This window comes from Perca fluviatilis, chromosome 8 (genome assembly GCF_010015445.1).
Source record: "Perca fluviatilis chromosome 8, GENO_Pfluv_1.0, whole genome shotgun sequence".
Taxonomy (NCBI): Eukaryota; Metazoa; Chordata; class Actinopteri; order Perciformes; family Percidae; genus Perca; species Perca fluviatilis.
In genome coordinates, this window is record NC_053119.1 from 15,291,130 (window position 1) to 15,310,667 (window position 19,538).

Below are 19,538 nucleotides of genomic sequence, written 5' to 3' on the forward strand. Positions count from 1 at the left end.
TTTTGACTTACCTCTGTAGTCTTCCTTCTGCCACTGAAAGTCGGGTCTGAGCTCCTAAACACAAAGTTATAATTAACATTACATTTCCAAAATTGCTATCAGTTATTTATCTAGTATAAATAAATAAAATAGCTAAATGTAGATCCAGAAGTGTCCAATCAGAAACATTTTACCAATTCACATCTGTGTCACCTGTAATGATTTAGCATGCAGATAGATGCCACGTTCGGACACAACAATATGAAGGGGCAGTAAGGGAGAGTAATTTTATACAATATGCTTTAAGATATTTATAAAAGCAAATGACCTATGACGGATAATAAAGATAACAGGTTACTTAATTACTATTCCAAAATAACTTGTAATATAAGGGTAGTATGACTTAAAGAATCTTCTATGGCAGACCTATGTCCATCTGTGTTGTTAAATATAGTGCACATTCATATATGTGTAGCGATCTTTATTGCAAGACTAATATAACATTTTGGAGAAGTAAAACTGCCAGACTTACCCTCAAGTAACAGCAAGTGGGAGATTGAAAACGACATAAGAAGAAATCGTTTTACTGTCCACTTTAAGTTCATCTCAGAGTCCGAAAGGAAGTCCCACCGAAACGTTAACGGTGCATCTCAATGGTCCCGGGAGGAAAGGGTTTAGGATGGTAGCACCGGGACGATGCTTGGCCGTACCTGTTAAAACCTACCTGGTGGCGACAGCCCCCCTGAGCAGATGACGAGTAGCCTACACCTGTGTGGGCAGGTAAGCCTGCAGTGCTCTGTCACTCCAACATTCTCCTCAGGCAGCAGACAGCTTGGTTATTCGGCTCTGTGGTCTGTGAGCCCGCAGTTCTGTCGCTCCATCACGGAGGATTTCACCTCTAAAGTTACGGTTACATTTTTGGCTGACCACATGATCTGGGTGTGACACTTTTGACGTAGACACAAACGGTGGTGAACGGCGGTGCCATTGGGCAAAACAAAGGCCAGGGAAGGGAATTACCTTTTATTCGCATTTAGTGCACTTGTGATAAGTTTGGAAGAAACGTATCAACGGTGTCAAAGGTTCTTGGGACACCAACCGGAAATAACGTTAACCAGAATGCGCCAGACAGCAAAAAACAGTAAGATAACCTCAAAACTTACTGTAACGAAAACATATTGACGTTAACGTTACATGAACAACTAGCTAACGTTACAACATAGACATAGACATAGAGCTAACGATAGTTGGGCTAGCTAAAGACATATAGCATATTGTATACAGCATATGAGACAATTAATGAATAGGAATAACGAAGCATTCTAAGGAGGCGCCCAAATCTATGGAGGATATACTGTAACGTTAACATTACTGTCTCTGTCACTGGTCATTTGTCATCAGAAATTATATCAATCCTTACGAATTAAGAGACAGAACAGTCAGAGGACCTTGACAGCTTGCCACTCATTACGGTTAAAGGTCCCATGACATGGTGCTCTTTGGATGCTTTTATATAGACCTTAGTGGTCCCCTAATACTGTATCTGAAGTCTTTTTTATATAGACCTAGTGGTCCCCTAATACTGTATCTAAAGTCTCTTATATATAGACCTTAGTGGTCCCCTAATACTGTATCTGAAGTCTCTTTTATATAGACCTTAGTGGTTCCCTAATACTGTATCTGAAGTCTCTTGTATATAGACCTTAGTGGTCCCCAAATACTGTATCTGAAGTCTCTTTCCCGAAATTCAGCCTTGGTGCAGAATTACAGCCACTAGAGCCAGTCCCACAATGAGCTTTCCTTAGTATGTGCCATTTCTGTGTCTGTAGAGGAGGAGAGGGGGGGCAACCACAACGTGAAGGGTGGGGGTGTGGCCTTGACCAACTGCCACTTTGTTCGTTTAAAAGCCATGATGTCTCTCATGGGTGGGCCAAATTCTCTGGGGGCAAAGCAGAGAAAGGGGAGGTAACCTTGCTCCTTATGACCTCATAAGCAGAGGTGGGTAGTAGTCTATGGTAGGCTAGTAACGAGTTACATTTACTCCGTTACATTTACTTGAGTAAGTTTTTGAAAAAATTATACTTCTAGGAGTAGTCTTAAATCACTATACTTTTTACTTTTACTTGAGTAGATTTGTGAAGAAGAAACCTACTCTTACTCCGCTACATTAGGCTACAATGAGCTTGTTACTTTTCTTTTTACCTCTTTGGTATTTTACGCGTCAATATTTTTATCCCCCCCGCATACGTCTCATTTTAATGTTTTATTTTGACAGAGAGAGAGACTTCCGCTAAAGGCTCTATCACGTGACTGTGTTTCACCAATCAAATGTAGTTGTGCAGTCTCGTCACATGACCATACTCAATCTCAGCGGCGGGACGGGTTAGCTTTACAGTCGTAGCAAAACAAAAATGTCAGAATCAACCATCGGCAATGCAGACACAGACGAGGAGGAACACCCCTGGCCTCATATTGAAAGCATGTTTACCTTAGTAAAAGTGCGAAACAGCAGCTACATTACCTTGTTCTAGTTCTGCCTGCAGAGCCTGGTAAAAAAGTATTTAAAGGTTTGGAAATTTGTGTTTCTTGTGCTTATTTATTTTTTATTTATTATTATTTTATTGATTTTATTTTTTAAGTACTTGAATTTACCTGGATTATTTTAATTTAAGCTATTTTGTAATTAATTAATTTTAATTTATTTTATTGATTGGATGAACTATAATTTGCCTAAAGATGATTATTTTGTATTTTTGTCTGTCTGATTGAATTGACGTTACTCAACAGTTACTCAGTACTTGAGTAGTTTTTTCACCAAGCACTTTTTTACTCTTACTCAAGTAATTATTTGGGTGCCTACTTTTTACTTTTACTTGAGTCGTATTATTCTGAAGTAACAGTACTTTTACTTGAGTAAAATTTTTGGCTACTCTACCCACCTCTGCTCATAAGGAGCTAGATTCCAGATCAGCCCATCTGAGCTTTCATTTTCTCAAAGGCAGAGCAGGATACCCAGGGCTCGGTTTACACCATAGACAGTATATAAACTGGACCAACAAATCCCGTGAAGTGAAGGATATTAGAAGCACTTTTCCGGTGAGCGCTGAGCATTACTGCGCAGCGTCCAACTGAGAGAGACGACGTAAATGTGACGTGAGCAACCTGTCTGAAAGTTGTAAGTCTTCTGGTAGCTGTGCCAAGAGAAATCTCAATCATTCCGAATCTTGCAGAGACGGAGGGCATGGGTATATGTAAGGAGATAACATAGGCACAGGCTAATTATTGCTAACTAAAATGCTAGTTAACATTAGTAATTAAACTTAAACAGCTCATGTAAGTCGAAACTGCCTGCGAGCTTCTCCTGTACTATACGGTAATTCCTCTACTATTCGACAGTAAGTCGCTTGGTTATGACACAATCGTTAGCCTATTTTTACAAAAACGTCTGCTACGGAGCCATAACATGAGACACAAGGTAATGGAGCCTTTTATACATTGTCGTGTTTCTTTAGAAATAAACAATGGACAAATAGAGTCTTTAAACATTTCATATGTAAAGTTATTAGCTGTCAAAGTGACGTCAAAATGAATGTCAGTCAGTGGAATGCTAACGGGAGGTGATCGCTTTGTAGCATCAAAATGGCGCCATAGGAGGTTTGAGTTCTGAAGCGAAGCTTACCCCCTTGGCTTACACCTATTACTATTTCTAGCCACTGGGGGACCATAGGCAGGCTGGGGGAACACATATTATTGTTAAAAAACCTCATAAAGTGAAATTTTCATGCCATGGGACCTTTAACCTTACAGATGTTGGCGCCTATTATCTGGTGTTTGGCTTTAGCGCCTAGCTAAGGTTACCTACCACCTATCAGCAATTCAAACGGGTGGGTAAGGATGTTCAACCATGGTAACGTTACAGGACCTTCAGATCTAGCTAGCTACAAGCCACATAACAACTAACGTCACCCAATCAAGACCAGGTAACGTTATGCTAGCTAACGTTAACGTTATTTTCATTGTTTCATTTTTTACTTTCCTCTTTTCTTATTGTGTATTTCTTCTTAAGTTTATTTACGTTAGCTAGCTATGTTAGCTAACTGAATGCTAACGTTGGCTAATCGATGCACAACGTTACGTCCAGGTATCTAGAAAAATGAAACATAACGTTAGCCTACCTTTTTGTCTGACTGTAGCTATACTATTCTACATTTCGTGTTTTGAATCTTATTCACTGTAGTGTTTTGTGTTAATTCAGCAGTTCAATTTGACACTTAGCTAGCTAGCTACAATAAACAGCAGATGGCATGACAACCTCATGACGTCTCTTTTCTTAAAGGGGTGATAGAATGATTATATAGGGTTTTTTACACTGTTCCTTAAGGTCTCCTAAAAGGGTATGTAACAATGCTTCCAAATATGGTCTGCTCATGAATATTTAGAATGAGCTGCGCGCTGATTGGTTTGAGCAAACTACATAGAAACACATGGGAGACTCGACAGCAGGTCTCATATTTCAGACAGTGCAAAGTTATACATTGTTTGTCGGGCTATTTCGTTATTAAATTCACTTCTGAGACTTTTTTCAGACATCAACTATATAAAGCTCAAATATGGGCCGTTTTACAAAAATTGATGGCTAATTGCAAATTTGGTAAGACTGTGTGTCGGAGTTCAGTGGCCAGTGCTGGCTGTGTTGCTGCCTCGCCGCCCGGGCCTGCCTTCCTTCACAGACCTCGGCCTGCTATGAGGTACTTGGAGCTCCGTCACGGCTGGCAGTCCACAGTACTACATACCCGCGCAAAGTCACCGTTTTTGGGCTAATGGCCTACCAAATGCCGCTGCCCTGACAGAGCTCCAGGGCCTGCAGCTCCCCTCTTCCAGCTAGCTAGCTAAATGGCCCGTGTGTGAGAGTGAGAGCGCGGTCAGCGAGCTTGTTACACCAGCAATCTCTTACCACATGTTACACACATGACACGCCACTTATACAACATCTACCTAAATGTCTTATAAAGCTAACAACGGTGTCCGATTTCAAGTTAATGAATATTTGTGAAGATTAGGGGTTTCGTTAGCTGCGATTGTCCCTTCAATCCTAGCTATGTGTAGCTACAAATCACGGATAGTTAGCTTCATTTTTGGTCATAATTCGAGTAGATTTACAGTTTGAATTTCGTCACGCCACTTATACAACATCTACCTAAAGGTATTATAAAGCTAACAACGGTGTCCGATTTCAAGTTAATGAATATTTGTGAAGATTAGGGGTTTCGTTAGCTGCAACTGTCCCTTCAATCCTAGCTATGTGTAGCTACAAATCACGGATAGTTAGCTTCATTTTCGGTGTAATTCGAGTATATTTACAGTTTGAATTTCGTCACGCCACTTATACAACATCTACCTAAAGGTATTATAAAGCTAACAATGGTGTCCGATTTCAAGTTAATGAATATTTGTGAAGATTAGGGGTTTCATTAGCTGCAACTGTCCCTTCAATTTAATCAAGTCCTATCAAGTTAATGAATTTTTGTGAATTCCAGAGGAATTCTAAGAGGAGGCTAGCTAGCTCTCATTGATAGAGCTACATCCAGCCGCAGGCTCTATCAATGAGACTCACAGACAAGCGGCGTTTATTTCCCCAATCGTTCGTTTAAATAACTCAACACATTATAATTACACACATTAAAAGATTAACTGGAACCTGTGGTAAGAGATTGCTGGCGTAACAAGCTCGCTGACCACGCTCTCACTCACATACACCGGACATTTAGCTAGCAGGAAGAGGGGAGTTGCAGGCCCTGGAGCTCTGTCAGAGCAGCGGCGTTTGGTAGTCCATTAGCCCAAAAAAGAGTGACTTTGCGCGGGTATGGAGTACTGTGGGCTGCCAGCCATGACGGAGCTCCAAGTACCTCACAGCAGGCCGGGGTCTGTGAAGGAAGGCAGGCCAGGCGGCGAGGCAGCTACACAGGCAGCACCGGCCGCTTAACTCCGACACACAGTCGGACAAAATTTGCAATTAGCCATCCATTTTCATAAAGCGGCCCATATTTGAGCTTTACATAGTTGATTTCTCGCATAAAAAAGTTTCAGAAGTGAATTTGTAATGGAGTAGCAGAGATCTGCGCGACCTTGATTCAGAAGACTACCTGATCTCAGGTCAGTTGTGTAGCTTATGTAAATGTTGGGGCGTGACCGTTCTCTTAATACACCCATGGTCGTGACAAAGGTACAGGTCTTGAGATGCTTACGTAAGCAACTAGCGTTGTTGAGATTTGCCCGTTTTCAGCGGCAGTTTCAAAATATGAGATTTTCATAGTAAAGGGGTGTCAATGGGATTTTGAGCTTGTATGTCCTATTTACCCACCGAACTGTCGTTATTCAACTATGACAGGGTAAAATCGGTTTTGCATTCTATCACCCCTTTAACAAAGAAGTGTGACCACACATACTGCCTACTATTGGCGATTTTAGACCATTTTTCATCTCAGCCCCCCTAAAAATTATAATAATAAAAAACTTTTTATTTTTTAAATCAATTTTAGTGCTTCAAGTTAGAGTTTGCAAACTTGTCCATTAGTGACAGAGGACAAACAATTACAGTTTCAAAGGGCTTGAAACAGGTATATCCTGTTTCGCTGTCACCGATGCTATGCACCTCTACCCAGTCAAGGAAAAGGTTAACAGAAATGTAGTTTTGGCCAATTGGAGGTGGTTGTGCCAGACTCCCGTTTTAGGCTGAGTCTCGCTCTATCTAATCTGCCAGTGGGAGAGCAAGAGTGCAGTTGTGAAGTTTAACGTTGGTACTCCCCAGAGAAGAAGTTAGTAATTTCATGGTGCAGATTAGAACCCGAATTGTGTGAAATTGGTCGTTATTACTGTGACTTTATAAAGTGTCAGGTTTAGTTCCATCATAGTGTAAATAGTGTCATAGAACGTTAGCTGACGATGTTATTCAGTAGCTAGCTCAGAGATTATCGGCTAATGAAATTACTGATTTAGTAGAACGGGGGCGGTTTTGCAAGGCACTGTATCGGATGGGGTGATAGGATGGGTGATGCTTTACTGCTTATTTACTATACTGTATATGATTAAATAAACTTAGAAATGAAGTCATCAAATTTCATAATTCTAACAAAAAATATTTGATCATATTGTTGTTGTTGTTGATGCAGAGAAACCTGTCTATAAATGATGATGCTGCTAAGACATATTATCTTGACATTTGTCTCTCATGCTGTACTTTAACCCTATAACCAGTGTTCTCACTTACTGTAACTTACTGTGTGTACTTAGCTTTTATAAGTAACATTTCTACTGTAAGGTGTTGCAATTGAGGTAACACAGAGAGTTAGAGTGCATATGTCACAAACAAATGACAACAACCAATTGTTTCACTAGCAAAAGGCAACAGTGAATATTACGAATGTAAAGTAGAGACATAATAGCAGTCATATGAGGATCTCATTTCATTAGCCTTTTGATTGTCTCCCTCTGCAGGTTAATCATGTTTAAATATCAGGTGTAGTGTACAGTTTTTGAAGAGAGGAAACACTCAAAGGTTTGAAAAATCCTCTGGTTTAATACATTTAGTACATAGTGATACATTGTTTAAAACTCATTGTAGCAGTTTAGGTAGAAGCAGGAGGAGGGAATTACTGAAGGAAAAAGGTTTAAGAAGAGTGACTTGGATAGCGTCATGGGTAAAACAGGGTTTTATTGGGTAGATTTACTTAGTTAAGATTTTTTTCAGGGAAGAGGAACATAAATTGGAAGTACAGTAGTTGAGGTAAATGCTGCAAGGTCATAGCCCACTCAGTTTCATTTCTTGTTTGAAAGTAGCGCGTTGATTTCATCCTCTGGTTTGAGGCTATGCCATTGGGCTATTGGCCTCCGGGGGTTTGCCAGCATGTCTTCCCAATGGCGTTGCTCAGTCCCAGTACTGTTACCGCCCAGCAGCACCTTTCCAATGGCATCATTCTTCCCAATCTTATCATAGTCCAACACAGTCACTGCTATCTGCACCTTCTATAAATGAAAACACACACACACACACACACACAAATTAATGAATTTCTAACTCTGTGTGTGTGTGTGTGTGTGTGTGTGTGTGTGTGTGTGTGTGCAAATGTACCTCTAGCTGTTCACACGCCACTTCAAAGCTGAAAGACTCGTTGTAGTAAGGGTTTAAAGTGTTCTTCTTTATCGTTGTTTTCTTTTTCTTGAGTCTTTTTCCATTCTGCATTAAGTGGATCTTCACATAAGGGTCTGACAACAAGAACAGAGAAGTTTAATGTCCGAGCAACAGACCAACAGCCTGGCACAAAGGCACTGTTGCAGTAACTCCATCAGTGACAGACACCATCTATTGTAGTAGCTCCTGACAGGCCCGAATTAAAAAAAACTGCTTGAAAGTAGACACACTAAAAATAGTAGTTATAAGAATAACAGAGCTAAGAAATCTAGGCATTTAGGGTGCATCTGTCATATTATAAAAAAGTACTGAGACATATTTGTATTTCTTATTACTTATTAAAAAAAAATAGTTTAAAATGATTTAAATGGCACTGAAGTTGTCTGTACTGAAAACCCCCAGCACATTAGTAACATGGAGCTCTAACTTAAATCTGTGAATCCAGTTTGTTTTGCTGCTTGACTCGCCTGATAATCCACCCACATCCATTTTCTTCAGGTTTTTGGCCTCCAAAATCACCACCGTTAGCTTCCCTGCAGTTGGCACATACCTCAAAGACAAACATATGTCTCCAAGCCGCTCACTCTAATACAGAGAAAAAGAAGTGAGTGTGTTGTTGAGGAATTGTCTCAAAACTTAAGTATGGCTTCACAATTATAAAAAAAAACTAAAAACATTGAAGCTGAAATATCACATCAAAACAGGCTGCAGTCTTCTTCAGAGACAGAGGTGACTATTCTGTGCAGTACCCCTGGCTTTGAAATATGGTGTGAATACCAGAAGGAGAAAGTATTTGATTTTAGTCAAGCCAAAGAAACATTAAGCATCAGTAACCCTTTTTACATAAACACAAAGAAACATATCATTGAATAAAAGGAAACTCATTTTACAAATTGTTTCCCACTAAATAATTTAAAAGCAATTTTTTTTTTAATCCTGTTCGACTTTGAGCATCCCTTTTTTCAAGTTCAACTCCTCTCCTCCTCTCACAGTGTGCTCCCACCTCCTCCTTCTCTGCCTTCTGCAGATCCCTCCACTCCTGCAGAGACTGGCTGAAGTCCATACGGCTCATCGGTATCTTCACAGCTCCGATGGCATCGTGCTTTGAAAAACGGTCGAAGTCGTACACAGTCATCACCAGTGTCTTCCCACCCAGCTCAGTGTATGGTACCTACAGAACACACGTCAAAGACTATCATTTGAAACATATCCTGCACTACGTGCTGATGGTGAACTCAGTCAGGATAAATAATTGATTTATCTAGGCATTTCAGTTTACCTTAAATGTGAACGTCTCATTGAAGTTGGGTTCGAGGGTCTTCCTATGAACTTTGGTTTCAAACTTTTTCTTTTTGTCCGGAAGCAGATAGAGTTTAACATAAGGGTCAGAACTACCACCCACATCCATTGCAGGGAGTTCAGCAGCCTGCAAGATGCCGACTATGAGCTAGAATGTGATAGCAAAGGAAAGTAATAACAATAGATGAGGATCTGGCTAATTCACAGAGAGAGGAGAAGTATTAAAATTGTGACATTTTACAGTTGGCAGAAGGTGGGCAAAAATATGCCATAGTGAATAGCAGCATCTCACCGTATTATCCGTGAAGTTGTAGTCTAATGTGTAATGTAGCTTGCCCAGCTTCTCCTCCTCTTTGGGATCATTATCTGACAGCTCTGTTTCTTTATTACTTTCCTCTTTCAGTGGCTGCACGCACACAGATCAAATGCAGGTAAAAATATAGCTTTACAAGTAATCAAATGATATTTGTGCTGTGTTACAGTATATTGTATAGCATTACACAGCCAGAAGCAATGCAACAAAGATAATGTTACCATCTAAAGTTGCTTTATTGTTTAAATGTCACCTACATCCTTGAAGACAAGGTGCAATACTCCAAAAACTCATCTTAGACCTCAGCTTTTATTACAATATGAGCAACGTGCAAAACATCCATTAGTCGAAACACACACTGACAGTTTTACTAGTCCTGAGTGACCCAGGCGTCAGGACTGTGATACATTGCAAGGACAATACGTGTGTGTGTGTGTGTGTGTGTGTGTGTGTGTGTGTGTGTGTGTCCTACCTCGCTGTAACCTCCATCCATTTCAGTGTCAAAGCCTCCGTTGCTCTTCTCTTTTCCCTTTTTCTTGTCCTTTTCTTTGTCCTTGTCCTTCTTTTTCATGCACTTCTTCCACACACACACAGCACACGACAGCACCACGCACAAACTCACGATGCAAAGGGCAGCAACAGCCCATGATGGCACTGCCAATCCACACACACACACACACACACATGGACACACAGTGTGAAAACACAGTGTAATCAAAGATATAGGGAGTGAAGAATATATCAGCTGCTGATTGAAGTCTGGTCATTTTTAGGCCACATTTTGTGATGGTGTTATACTGCATTAACATATATTGTAAGGTGTTATCTCTTGATCTGAAGCATCATTGAAGCAATGTATGACTATGATATCAAGTGACATATTCAATATACAAGAGCATTTAAAGCCATAATATGTAGTAAGTATTACTGTTTGTTGGCACCTCCTCCCCGGCTCAACAGCCAGAGAGAGAGAGAGCCCAGCAGTGGTTGAGCGAGCTAGAGAGTAAAGCGAAGAGAGGGGGCGCCGAACAAAACAGTAATCATAGGGATAAAACGCTCTTTTCTGATTGTCATCGGTTGTGTTCCAAAGCACAAATAAACACACACCTCATCCTGTCAGTGTGTGTGTGCGTGTGCACCAGTTAGACTTGTACGTCGGTATTAGACGCGAGGGGCAATGCGCTAGTTGGGAATGAGACCGGCTGCACAACGTGAACGCTGTTATTGGCTGGGGGTTACACACCCACGCTGGGCCCAAAGGCTCTTTGCTGGCGCCTTAAAAACACACAAAAATAAGAAGCAAAGCACACTTATAGTGGGTCATAAGTGTTGATTGCGAAGGATTTCTTTAGTATTAGTCTATACATTATTTTTTTAAACATCCAAAAATCCGTTACCTATTAAACCTTTAACTTGCAGTTTAGATTTTTCATTTACACGCGCACAGCTCTACAAGCAGTATGCATAAACAACTTTGGCATGTCTAAACTAATGCATAACTTCCATACAAACAGATAATGCACTTCTAGCAGGGAGATAACTGTCCTTTATGCATTTTTATAACTAACCTACCTAACGTGTATATCTGTCCCATTTCAGTAATGCTTCTCTGGCATTTTCATATGCAGTGTGACCCTTCCTCGTTTAGTCACACATTGCTGAAAACACACCTGAAAGACACTTCCTGAAAGACACTCCCTGCACCTTTTACTTCCTGAGAATTAATTTGCCATCCGATTATTTTAGCTGCCTGAGCCCAGTCCTCCAATGATAACAGGAACACAGATCATTATATTCTTTAAACAAGACAGAGCTACTGCACTTATTCCCCCAAATTGCATGATTATGTACCTAACTTCGATGCTTGGATGTTATATCTTTCAAGAAGCAATTTCTAATGGCTGCACCATAACAGTACATCAGCTGATTTTATACAATGTTGGTATACCAGACCTGCCTAAAGGGCCACAGGGATGGAGAATGACTTAGGTGTCTAACTCACTGTGGATGCTGTGCAGTTCACTCATGAACTTGTTGGGACTGTGCCCTCCAGATTTTTTTTGGCCTGGAGTGGTTGTTGCATTTGGCAAGTGGGTTGGGGTAGCGGTGGTGCCCAGTGCAGCTGGGGCAACAAGGCGGTTCCCAGTCATTATTTGAGGAGTGACAACAGATCAAGAATTGAACTGGCAGAGAAACAGAGATACAGAAAAATATCATCTCAGCCCTTAAATAACAACACAGAAAGAGGAACTACAAATGTGTAAAAATCTAATTTGACAAACAAAAGGCAAAAAAAAAAAAAAGAAAAAAAATCCAAACAAATAAAAATTCATAAATGCTATTGATCAGATGTATTTGTAGCAATAATTTGTTTTAAACAAATTTTTTTGTGGGGGCCCCGGGCTTAACACTTGAACACAGGAAATGCAAGCAGCTGTGTCTGCAAAACCTGCTGACATGAGGGGAGAGGGGCACAGGAGAGGAAAGGGACAAGAAAAGTGGAAGCGCCACGCGTGGACCGCTGCTGTTCCACAGTGAGATGCCCGGAGTGAGAATCATGGGCCAAGGTCATGGTCAGTATATAAGAGAAAAGTCCCACTGCTGAGACGTGACTCTTAAGTGCAAAAATGTTTAGATTTTATTCTTTATTCTGCAGACATCACAGGTATTGAGTATCTGGGTTTGAGTCAGCAGATGTGCTCTCACACCCAAGCGGACACTGATCTCTGTTTATGTCTGTTTTGTCTGAAAAGACAGGCGCACTAAATGTATAAATTGGCTTCTTTCTCTCATGTTTGCTGCAGAGTGATAATAAATGACTCAGTATACGCACCATATGGTCCCCCAACTTCAGTTGTTAATGCAGCTAAAACTTTTTCTACAACTGATCTTAAAATGTTGCAAATTCATGACAGTATATGATATATAATGTCACTGCAACATTTCAGCTCTTTAATTAAAAACATCTTTAGAGAGCCTTGTTTTTAGCTTGACATCGAACGTTTTCTCAACCCTCAGAAGAAGCAAATATTTCAGTAAAAAGCCAAAGAAAATCACTGAAATTAGAGTTACTAGCTAATGAATCATCCATGATAATTTTGTTGTACCCCAGCCTGTATCCGGCAAACAACAGAATGACCGTCACAGACCGGGTTAATATTATTTCCCTGCGTTCATGGGTTTACACACAGTTACTTTTCACACAGCACAGTCGAGAGAGAAATACATCAAAGTACTTTTAATTGATGAAACAAAGAGAAAAAACAAAAGGACCCAGAGACATACCTGTATTCAGTCGTCCCCCCAGCAATGTCCAGACTCACAGGTACTCCTTTTCCTTACAGAGGTGGAGGAGGAGGAGAAAAGATGACAGGACCAGAGAGGGCAGGAGAGGCGGAGGAAAACAGTGAGGTAGGGAAGAGTTTTTGTATTACTAGTTCTTGGACATCAAGAAGAAGAGTGCATGTGTGTGAAAGATGGAGCAAGAGAGAGCAAGAGAGAGGGAGGGTAGAACAAGATAGGGTTGGGGTTGGTGGAAATAGCAGCTCGGTCATCTTGTGTTGCTTCCCTCTGTTTGTGTGTGTTATGTGTTCCTTGTGAATGTGTTCTTTTCTGTCCATTCAGGTCTCATGGGAGCATGGGTGCTTATTTCTGATGCCCCCCACCCCACCCCACCCTCTCGTGACCTCTGTCCCATCCCTACAGGTCACCCTCACCGGGCCACTGATGCATATTCATTAGTGTAGTGACATGGCTTTAAAAAGGCTCGTTAGCATAGTGAGAGTTCAGCAATAGAGGACATTTACATTCAGAGTGGACAGCTCTGTTGGTGTGTGTGCATCTGTACATCTGGCAGTAGCTGCAGAACTGTCTCATATTGTCTAAGTATAGATGATGTTGCCTGATTTAGAAACTTAGGATGTGGTTTCTGCAGCAACACAGAGATCAAGTTCCGGCCCCGCCCCGTTCACCTTGAGGTACCAGAGATGCACAGAGATACTGTACAGAAGGAGGGATTAGACAGAGGGAAAGAGAGGGGGTAGGGGGATGGGCAGGGGAGTGGAAGCTTGACATAACCTGTCTATGATGTGTAAAAATATACACTATTTATTTTGCTTATGACAAACATTTGAGATCAATTGTGATCTTCACTCCTATTTTATTATTTTTATGACACAGTCTGGAGGCCAGCTGAGTCAAGCCCATGTTGGAATCTTTAGCTGACATGAAGGAAATCCCTCTTTTTGGCCTTTAGCACATTTGTGTATAGAAAATTCAGCTTTATTTTTTTTTTTTTTTTGAGAATGTCCCATTGTGATAAAGATCTCTTTTACAAGGGAGACCTGAGAACAAATTACATATAAACATCACAACAGTTCAGTCAGACAAAGCAGTCATCACATATAGAGACACACTATTTTCCACAGTTGCAAATATATAAATACAAATCTGGTGTTGTGGTTATTAGCTCAACTAAGGATGTTAGATATCTATGAAAATGAATGAAAGAATGTATTGAATATAAAGTAATTTACTAAAAAATAAACTGATTTTCATTTGCAATAAAGCATAGCACATGGGATAGTGACGGTGGGTGTAAATAGTGGACATAAAGCCGCTTTGAAGACATTTGCACCGGTGTTACTAATAACATAAATGATGGCTTCGTTCTTCGAGTTTCTCAGCAAGCCATAACAATGTGACAGTTTTCCAGCATGCAAACACACCTTGAACCCTTACTCTGTGCTTTTACTGTGACATGTCAAAGGCCTTTGTGCTGCAAATATGCGTGTATGTAAATATGCTCTGTAAAGTCTTATTATCAGATTATGAAAGGACGTATGAGGTCTACAGATGAATGTAAACATCCAAACTAGCATTTAAAGTTACGTTCCCATGTGCAGTGAGCATATGTTCAGTTCTTTATAGGTTTTGTAATACTTTCGCACATGCACGTAAAAAGTGAAAATCCCAGCACAGTTAGCTAGCTACGTTTACATACTGTACAGTGTAAATCATTATATAACAGTGATCTTGGTTGTAGTAGAGCCATGTCTTTCTCTATCACTCTGGTTGTAGGGATAGAAAACAACTCATACCTCGACTCGCTAGGTGGCAATAGTCATTTCTGATCTAAATTGCATCTACGCAACAAACCACAGAAGAAGCCTCGTCTCTAGGATACAGAGAAAGCGCATTGAGAAAGCGTAGCTACCTGTTGGACTGTAACGTTAGGTGAGTTCTCTCAAATTAAAGCCTTCTTGGGAAGGAATGGGTTATTTCTGTTTTTCTGGCAGCTAGGAACTTGTGCTTTTGTGTCATTCCTAGGGTTTATAGTAAAATAAGCTCAGCCGCTGACGAGTTCATCATCGCATTGATTCAGCTAGCTAGCTAGCTAGCTGAATCAGATGCTAACGTCAACGTTACATAAGTTATCTTAGCGCTAGCTAGTTAACGTTAGTAGTAATCAGAGAAGAGTTCGCCGAGTGTATCAACGCCTACCAAGTAAACCAGGACGTCTATAAAGTGATCACTAACAAACGCTGGGTATTCACTTTTGTGAAAACGTAGCCAACATACAGTGGCCCCTTAAACATAGAAGGAGCTCTCTCTCGTTGTAGAGATGTATTCATGGTTGATGGACATGTGGTAACGTTACAGGGCAGAAGCCACCGAGTCTAAATGTTTTTGGGTCTTGTGAAGTAACGCTGTAGCTGGTTACAGGCAATCCAGCGGTTAATAAAGACATACAGGTGGTTAAATGTATACTTTACTGTACCACAGCAATTAGATACAGTCTGTGCCAAATTGTTGATCTCAAGCTAACAAAAAGTCTAACCCATCTTTCTTCATTCAGAAGATTTACATTGCACGTTTGCAAGTTTATTGGCTACATTTACACTATACTGAATAATATATTACAGTATTATAAATCACTGTTTAGGTTGTATACAGTGGATGTATATTATATTGTGAACACAGATATTAGTTAGAAGTCGTTATTAATAAATTATTATGGGTAATTCATACTCATGTGAATTGCATTTTAAAGTGAGACTATCTTAACATAATACGTAATTAATTTAACATTTAAAACAGAGAATATGAGATGTAGGCAAAGGCCCATAATTGACATCTGCCATGTGTCAAATAAAGCACAACTCTGCTGCATACATTATATTGTTTATTCTCTAACGTCCACATGTAGCATTTTGAGCCAATAATATTTGAATGTTTCTGGTATATTACCTTCTGTTGCTTTTCATGGCTGGCCAAAATAATTGTATCTGAACATTGCCTGTGATGCAAAATCAAAAGAAAAGATGTTTTAAAATTATAAATCCTGGGCCTGTTGCCTGTTTGTGAAACATGTATTTATTTTATGCAATTGATACTTGTGATTGCAAGCAATCCCTTGCCTATCCTCTTTCAAACCTCAACCTGTGTTCCTTTCAGAGTGTGGGGATGCTGCCGATGGAGCATCTTCACCTGGAACATGTTCTGCAGACTGTGTGTGTGTTGGAGTCAGTCGTCCTCCGCAGTTTTGGCCCTGAAGGAGGACAGGTGTTGTTCACCCGAGACACAGGACAGGCAATGTTGAGCCGTAGTGGGACTCGCATTCTCACTGCGCTACGTCTGGAGCATCCACTGGCCAGGTAACACACACTACTCTTTGACTATGATAGTTTGTCAAGTGACATTTTGATGTATTTGTGTTTTTTATTTTAGGATGGTGGTTGAGTGTGTCTTGAAACACAGCACTGTAACGGGCGATGGATCCAAGACCTTTATCCTACTGCTGGCGTCATTACTACGGATGATTCAAAAAACGGCTTGCAAGGAGCCTAATGTGTCTCACACCTATAACTCCAGGGAAACAGCAGAGGCTTCCACTGCCAGGCACTTGGCTGACAAAATGCTGGCATTTGCATTGGAGGAGTTGGATGATATCATTGCCATGGGAGTGGTCCCGTATGGATGCTGTCTTTCATGGGAGGATTTCACTGCAAAAACACAATTACCAACATGCCCAATCAATCACTGTGTCCAAAAGCTGCTGGCATCATTCTTTCATTCACGTCTGGGTCGCACTCACTGTGACTTTATTAGCAACCTCACCTGTGAAATGCTCACTCACTGGAAGTTCAAAAGTGACCTACCGTCCTCATTACTTCAGTTTGTAAATGACAACTTTTCTGCCTTGCATACACCTGTATCAGGCTTCCCTATTAGTTGTTCACGTTTGATTGAAGGGCAGGTCATTCACAGGGACTTTGCTACGCCCTGCCCTCAGGCTGACCACCAGCCAGTTAAAGCTGTAGTTGTCACTGGGTGCCTGCAACCAAAATTGCTCAGTGCAGGAGAGGTGCTGGTGCTGGGATCTGGAGAGCAAGGGAGGGAGGAGAATTCAAGGAAGGAGAGTAGTATTGTGCAGTTTACTGCCTGGGCAGAAAGATCACTAGAGTGTGTCATTGCAAAGCTGCAGAGTTTGGGTGTCTCTGTGCTCCTGTCTGCAGTGAAACAGTCTGCTGCTGTCCTGGCTTTAGCTGCACAGGCAGATATGTGCATTGTGGAGTGTGTCAGTGAAGATGAGCTGTCTCTCTTTGCCCAGCTAAGTGGGGCTACACCTGTCTCAGACTGCTGGATGATTGAACCAGAGCACGTTGCTGCACTGACCTTTTGCAGACCAATACTGCTGGGAGCCCATAGGTATAAGGTCTTTCTTTCTCTCTCATATACTGCACATATGCAAAGTAACACACATAGATACAAAGAATTATGAATAATGGATTACATTTACCTGTATAAGGATTTTCTTAATCTGGTTTAATTCATGGAAGTAAAAATTGAACTCTTTTTCTCTTCCACAGGTATGTCCATGTGGCTTTCCATGATTCAGAGGAAAGGATCACGGTCAAACCCTGTAGTCTGGTCATTTGTGGCCCAGGGGAAGGGCAAACTGACCAGTATGCATGTGCATTTCAAGATGCCATCCGCATGCTACTTTCAACTTGGGAGCCTATTGATATAACTGCAACTACAGCATCGAAGAAGACCTTGCAGCCAAACAAAAGCACATGTTTACATGTGGACAATCAGATCGTCAAGGCATCTCCCTTCCAGCAGTGTGTGTTGGAGCCAGGCTGTGTTATACCCGCTGGCGGGACATTTGAGTTTCTCTTAAACCATGCCCTCCTACAACATGGCAGCAGTTGCTCAATTTCTGATGACACAATTATGGGTGCCCCTGCTGTCTCCCAACTCTTTGCAAATGCTCTACTAAGCGTGCCCAGAAATATTTACTTCTACAGTCTGCGACGTTTCCTGCAGACTCAAACCAGGCTCCTGAGTTTTATTCAAAATCATTCCCACCCTTTCAGCCACGTATACAAACAAGAACACAACACAATCGTCGTACAGGGTCGGGGTAAAAGTGAATGTCCTCTAGAGGAGGGTAAACTAATAAACCATTGTTGTGGAGAAACTGACGTATCATCACAAGTTTTTATGTCGGACTCAGGCCTTGAATCTGTCTCCTGTAAATACCAGCTGCTTGTGGCCGTGCTGCAGTGTGTCTCAAGTCTTCTCCATGTGGACACCGTGCTGCACACGCACACAGCCTTACACACTCCGTCACGCAGACTTGCAGACATTTCCTGGGAGGGTACAGAGGACGAGGCTGAAGACTGAGATTGTATTGTGTCCCAAGATGAAAGCCATAAAAAAAAAAAAATTCTCAGTACTTACTCAGGTATCATTCAATAGTTGGAGGAAATCATTTGCACTTTAATGCAGATTGCATGTATGGCCACAGTATTTTATTTTTTTATTTGTCTCACCACAATATATTTGTGATGCATATATTTGTAATGAAAGCTTATACTTCCACTGAGATATTAAATTACATTTCATGACAGTACTATTGTGTGGTGCAGTTAATAGGCCAATAAAATGTTACGGTGGTTCTGTACCAACCTGTCCTGAATCAAGGCTAGGTTTGGCAATAACAGTGAAAAAGAAAACCTCAAAGAACTTAGTGTTATTCTCTGTATTGGACAGAATGTGCAGTTATCAAATAATTTAGTCTGTATCAACTGTGTTAATGTGAAGTGGTGTGAGTGAGTAAATGTTGACATTGGCTACTTTCCTCTGAGTTCTCATCACGGTTTCTTTTTTCCTGTTCCTCTTCCTTATCTCAGCTTTCCTGCCTTCTTCCCTTGGCCAGTACACGTTCTGTTACATAAAAGGCATATGTAGAACAACATGAAGACACCATCTCGCATATATATACACATTCCTTTTTATAATCAGCCTTATCTCAATAGTGGGGGTGGAGTGTCGGAGAGGGCAACACCCGGCTGTCAACAACCAAATCAAAATGTACTTCCTTTTGCTATAATCAGAGGAACACTTACTCTTTTCTCACCTCTTTTTGGTGAAATAGTGAGTCATTAGAAATAGCTTGACTGACTCACTGACATGCATAATTGTGCACCGTTTAATCAGTGTCCGCCCCTAGTTTTGATCATATATTTTCCGTAAATTAATCGTGATGGCATGACTCAGAAACAAAGACCATTCTTAACTTTGTTTGTGCTTTGGATCAAACTATGAGTCACACTTGATGGTCGCAAATATCAAAGAGGGGAGAGCTGGGAGGAGTATTCAGAATGTTTTTTTCCACTGCGCACATGGAAAAGAACCTGGATGTTGTTGTTTTTTTGTCTTATCAAGGCGCCTACACCCTTGTAACCCTTA

At 40.9% G+C, this 19,538-nt stretch overlaps 3 protein-coding genes across 5 annotated transcripts in view; 1 reads left to right on the top strand and 2 right to left on the bottom strand.

Moving 5' to 3' along the window:
• Positions 1 to 833, bottom strand: part of otogl (otogelin-like) — a 29,477-nt gene extending 28,644 nt beyond the window's left edge. For both annotated transcript variants that reach the window (XM_039808613.1, XM_039808612.1), the window contains exons 1-2: positions 512 to 833; positions 12 to 54 (exon numbers count right to left, since the gene is read on the bottom strand). In XM_039808613.1, coding sequence (XP_039664547.1) covers positions 12 to 54; positions 512 to 584 — 116 coding nt within the window. In that variant the 5' untranslated portion in view covers positions 585 to 833. The remainder of the gene's footprint in view (positions 1 to 11; positions 55 to 511) is intronic.
• A 6,724-nt stretch (positions 834 to 7,557) lies between these two features.
• On the bottom strand, positions 7,558 to 13,151 carry syt1b (synaptotagmin Ib). Its single transcript, XM_039808619.1, has 9 exons — positions 13,065 to 13,151; positions 11,782 to 11,962; positions 10,252 to 10,433; positions 9,759 to 9,872; positions 9,447 to 9,614; positions 9,171 to 9,338; positions 8,635 to 8,752; positions 8,108 to 8,241; positions 7,558 to 8,001 (listed from the first exon to the last, which is right to left on the bottom strand). Exons 2-9 carry the CDS (start codon positions 11,927 to 11,929, stop codon positions 7,795 to 7,797), a joined length of 1,239 nt encoding a protein of 412 aa, XP_039664553.1. The 5' UTR covers positions 11,930 to 11,962; positions 13,065 to 13,151; the 3' UTR covers positions 7,558 to 7,794.
• On the top strand, positions 13,074 to 18,927 carry bbs10 (Bardet-Biedl syndrome 10). 2 transcript variants are annotated; one of them, XM_039808614.1, is made up of 4 exons: positions 13,074 to 13,190; positions 16,236 to 16,435; positions 16,509 to 17,489; positions 17,651 to 18,927. In XM_039808614.1, exons 1-4 carry the CDS (start codon positions 13,089 to 13,091, stop codon positions 18,468 to 18,470), a joined length of 2,103 nt encoding a protein of 700 aa, XP_039664548.1. In that variant the 5' UTR covers positions 13,074 to 13,088; the 3' UTR covers positions 18,471 to 18,927. The 2 variants fall into 2 exon arrangements, with proteins under 2 accessions (XP_039664548.1, XP_039664549.1); XM_039808615.1 differs by lacking the exon at positions 13,074 to 13,190 and adding an exon at positions 14,364 to 15,014.
• The last annotated feature ends 611 nt before the right edge of the window (positions 18,928 to 19,538 follow it).